The sequence below is a fragment of the Myotis brandtii genome, unplaced genomic scaffold (genome assembly GCF_000412655.1).
Source record: "Myotis brandtii unplaced genomic scaffold, ASM41265v1 scaffold305, whole genome shotgun sequence".
Classification (NCBI taxonomy): Eukaryota; Metazoa; Chordata; class Mammalia; order Chiroptera; family Vespertilionidae; genus Myotis; species Myotis brandtii.
Genome location: NW_005361652.1, coordinates 351,165 through 355,054, shown reverse-complemented (window position 1 = coordinate 355,054; position 3,890 = coordinate 351,165). Strand labels below are relative to the sequence as shown.

Genomic DNA, 3,890 nt, shown 5'->3' with positions numbered 1-3,890 from the left:
AAATTACCTGATGCGAGTACTTGGGACAGGGGCAAAGCATGAGAGCCTGAACTGTGGAAGTAAAATTGATAGGACTGAGTAGCCCCCTAAGCTCTCCTCCCCATATGCACACACTCATTTCCAAGGCTGAACTAAGGCTGCACCTCTCAGCCTCCTACCCCAACTCATAGCTCTAATTCCAATTTTCAAGCTACATTTTGGGGGCCTTTTTGCCCCCTTTCCATTATGTCTTTGAAGTTTAATCTAGCCTGATTTCACAAGTTGACATAGAGGGCCTGGCCTGTGCTGGGGCCTCTGGCCTTACATCCCCATCTGTAAACTAACCTTAGATAGAGCAAGAATTGGCCTTGAACTGGTCTCTGACCCTGTGCCCATGGCTTCACAACATGAACAGAGTTCAGTTAAGAAATCAGCAGTTACAGGAAAAAGGCAAACATCATCTAGTTTATTTTTCTCCTGATTCATCTCATGCCAACAGAGACCCCAGTTGATAGCAGCCAAAATGAGGGGAGGTCCCCAAAGCAAGCTGATTCTCTAGATGCCCTCCCTCTTGCTGCAAGGCCCATCAGAAAAGCATTTCAACTCTGCTTAAATGTGTTGGTATCCCTGGAGGAGAAGCCTGAAATGAATTTTTCCACAGGGAGACAGGACTATGTGGCCACCTGGAAGGCTGGGGAGTCAAAGAGCTCCAAAGAGTGACTGTTCCCCTCTACATGGGCATGCTTTGTTCTGATCTGCTTCCTGGGGGCTTCAGAAAGCAGATCTTCCTTCCCCTATAGCTACTTGTACCCTCCCACTGTCAACACAAAAGCAACCCAGACAATGAGATGCCAGGGATCTATGCTCACAGTCCAGTTGGGTCCTCAAGTACCAACTTACCCTGGACCCAACTTTCAATCCAGAGAGCTGCGCCTGGAGATTCCTGGCTAATTGATGCCCTGGAGCCTTGCCAGGCATACAAAACCTTAATCAGACTCTGGCTCAGTTTGAACAGGTCAGGGATGGGGAAGGAGGATGACTTGTGAGTCGGTGTGGTGCTGACCCTAGTATCCTCACACACCCTTCTGGCCCCTTTTTATTTGCCTCCTTTTTCTCCTACTCTTCTTAGTCCTCCTCCTCTTCTTCATCCTCCTCCTCCTCCTCTTCACTGTCTGAGTCTTCATACAGATTGATGGTTGCCTGGACAGGGAAGTTCTGTAGTAAAATCTCCCCATAACTGTACAGGTAGTCGAAGGAGCGGGATTTGGGCCAGAAGAGCCTGTGGACAGAGAAGAAACATGGCCCCTAACTTAGACAGGTCTCATATGTACAGAGGGGTCAGTAGGACCACAGAGGAAGCCAGGCCCTAAACTCCTCGTCCTACCCACAATAATAGTGTGAGAGAGAAAGAAAGAAAGAAAGAAAGAGAGCTTTATAACAGAATTTTCTGAATTGTTACAAAATGGCTCCAGGCAGAAAGGTAACATATGGTGGGCCTATAACTGTGGGGATCTGCAAACCCAGCATCTATCAATTCTGACACTGATTTCACACTCACCTCAGAAGGCCTCTACTCAAGAAGTATGTATATTTCTCCTGTATCTCCCATCTCCTACTAAGGTTCCTTCACTGATCTATCCATAAAGGCTCATTCTTAGGAATCATTGACAGTGCCTCCAGGGAAGGTAACCTTGGCAAAGTCCCTAACCTCTCTGGGCTTCAGTTTTCTGGTTTATGAAATAGTGATCATAGCAGTGCCTCCCTCCTCCTGATACACAAGGCTGTTGTGAGGATTTAAAGAGCTAATGAACCTATGTAAAGTTATGAGCTTGGTGCCAGAAGCTTACCTGACAGGGTGATGGAACTTGGAGTCAGCTTTGATGACCTCAGCACTTGTTGCCCCACCGGTGGCCTGTTCAAAGCAAAAGCAAGCATGTGGCTCAAAGTACATGGCCAAATAACTGCCTCCTCTGTATCAGGGGTCAGAAACCTGCAGGTAAGATGATCTAGAAAGAGATCTTAGACATCTTTGGGGTCCAGCCCTTGCCCCTCCCCCACCAAAAGGGTCTGTCCTGGTTTTGGTTGAAAAGCTAGTGGAAAAGAGTCCTGGGGCTTGTTAACTTTCCTGTCCCTGTTCTAACACATGTTTGGAGACTGTCCAGGGGACAGAGTTCTACCAGAGCAGCAAAGATTTGGGGGCAGGGGTGGGGGAAGAACACCGGGGCTAGGTGCCAGGAGACCGGTATTCTAGCAAGAGTTCTACCATAGCCTAGCTTTGGGGCCTGCTCATACCCTCCCCTACTTTGGGCCTCAGTCTCTCTATCTTTAAATTGCACAGAAACTTCAGGTCTGCTCTCCTTCTAGAGCTGTTGTGAGAATCAAATGTGAGCAAGGCTGCAAAGATGGTTTCCCGGATCTGCAGACCTGGACTGAGGTCAGGGGCTCTCTGGGAAGGGACCTGGTCAGTGTGAATGCAAGTGGCTACATGCAAACATGTATAACAGGGGCTCAAACTTACCAAATTCACAAGTTTCCTCACCTGCCTTGGGAGATCATTTGTAGAGCACAGCCAGGGCCTCCAAAGACAAGCCCCTCTAGGACATAGAGGAGAGATCTGTCAGTGGAGGAAGGAGACTGGAAAGTAGACTCCCTGAGATAACAAAAAGGCCTCCAAAAACACTTGACTTGGATGTCACTTACCTCAGGAAGCCTTTCCTAAGGAACCTGAGCCCAGGTCAGGACAGAGCCCTTCCTCTCTGCTTCAACAATGCTATCATTACTCTTATCACAGTTTTGTAACTGTTTACTTGACTTTGAGCTTCTTAAGGGCAGATTTATGTTTGATCATATCTGGATCCCCAACACCTACCACAGTGCCTGGTACACAGTAGGCATTTCAGTAAATATTTGTTGAATTCCTTAAATATTTGTAGGAATGAATGAGGGTTGGGTGGAGAATATCTTACCCCCTACTTCCTGTTCCAAGAAGCAGAGGTCAGAGTCCTCCCACCTTCCTGGGATGGGAAAAGGGGCCAGAAATATTCCTGGGCCAACTGCTTCCCCACTAGACTTACAGAAGTAGGGGGGAAGCAAATGGAAATCTTATAGTGTGGTCAGGAAATAGACACTCCCCCAGTCAAAGGCCTCTTGAAAGTTTGGCCCTCTTTCCCTCTATCTGCAGCCTAGGTCATGTTAAACCCAGGTTTCAGGGCATTCTCCTGTGTGCCTCTCAGTTGACTGAGCAACTTTACCCATGGGGGCCTGGCTGCTCAGCTTTCAGCTTTGGCAATGCCCACTGTCCCCGAGTCCCCTCCTGTCACCCAGAGGGATTAGTGAGGTTAAAAGTCAGTTGAGATATTCCAGCCAAGATGTGGAAGGGATGGTTTCTGAGGGTTATGAGGCCCTTTTTTTTTCCTTCACAGAGCACAGAGCCACCTTGGACATCTCATTTTCTTTCCTTTCCCAGGAAACCCACTAAAGCCAAGGTTCAGGTTGCCAAAGGCCAAGTTCCACTTACCTTTTACTCCCATCTACTTCTTGTCCAGGGAAAGGAAGGGGTGATGGGCTTAACAAGCCAGGGAGTGCCAGGGGAGCCTGTGCTAGAGCTGGAGCTACACTTAGGGCCAGGGCTGGGACAGGGACAGCAGCAGCAGTGGGAGCAGAAGGATCCATCCTTAGGGTGTCAAGACCAGGCAGGCTGTGAGGGCTTCTATTTCTCAGAACCTGCTGCACTCTTGGCCTTTCCTGGTTGACCCTTTATAAGACCTGCCTGGACTCATAAATTATTCAGGGAAGTACAGAGGTGGAGGACTTGAAGGGGGTGGTGGTGAAGATTTAAGAAAGGCACTCAAAGAGGGAGAACTGGGTTCCTGGGTGTGAAATCTCTCCCAGTTGAATAAACAGAGATTCAG

The 3,890-nt window shown here is 48.5% G+C and overlaps 1 protein-coding gene across 1 annotated transcript; it reads right to left on the bottom strand.

Annotated features, from left to right (window-relative positions):
• Positions 1-424: 424 nt before the first annotated feature.
• RIPPLY1 (ripply transcriptional repressor 1) lies at positions 425-3,674 on the bottom strand. The gene is made up of 4 exons (XM_014542581.1): positions 3,497-3,674; positions 2,519-2,573; positions 1,827-1,891; positions 425-1,258 (listed from the first exon to the last, which is right to left on the bottom strand). The coding sequence occupies exons 1-4, from the start codon at positions 3,649-3,651 to the stop codon at positions 1,105-1,107; spliced, it is 429 nt and encodes a 142-aa protein (XP_014398067.1). The 5' UTR covers positions 3,652-3,674; the 3' UTR covers positions 425-1,104.
• Positions 3,675-3,890: the final 216 nt, after the last annotated feature.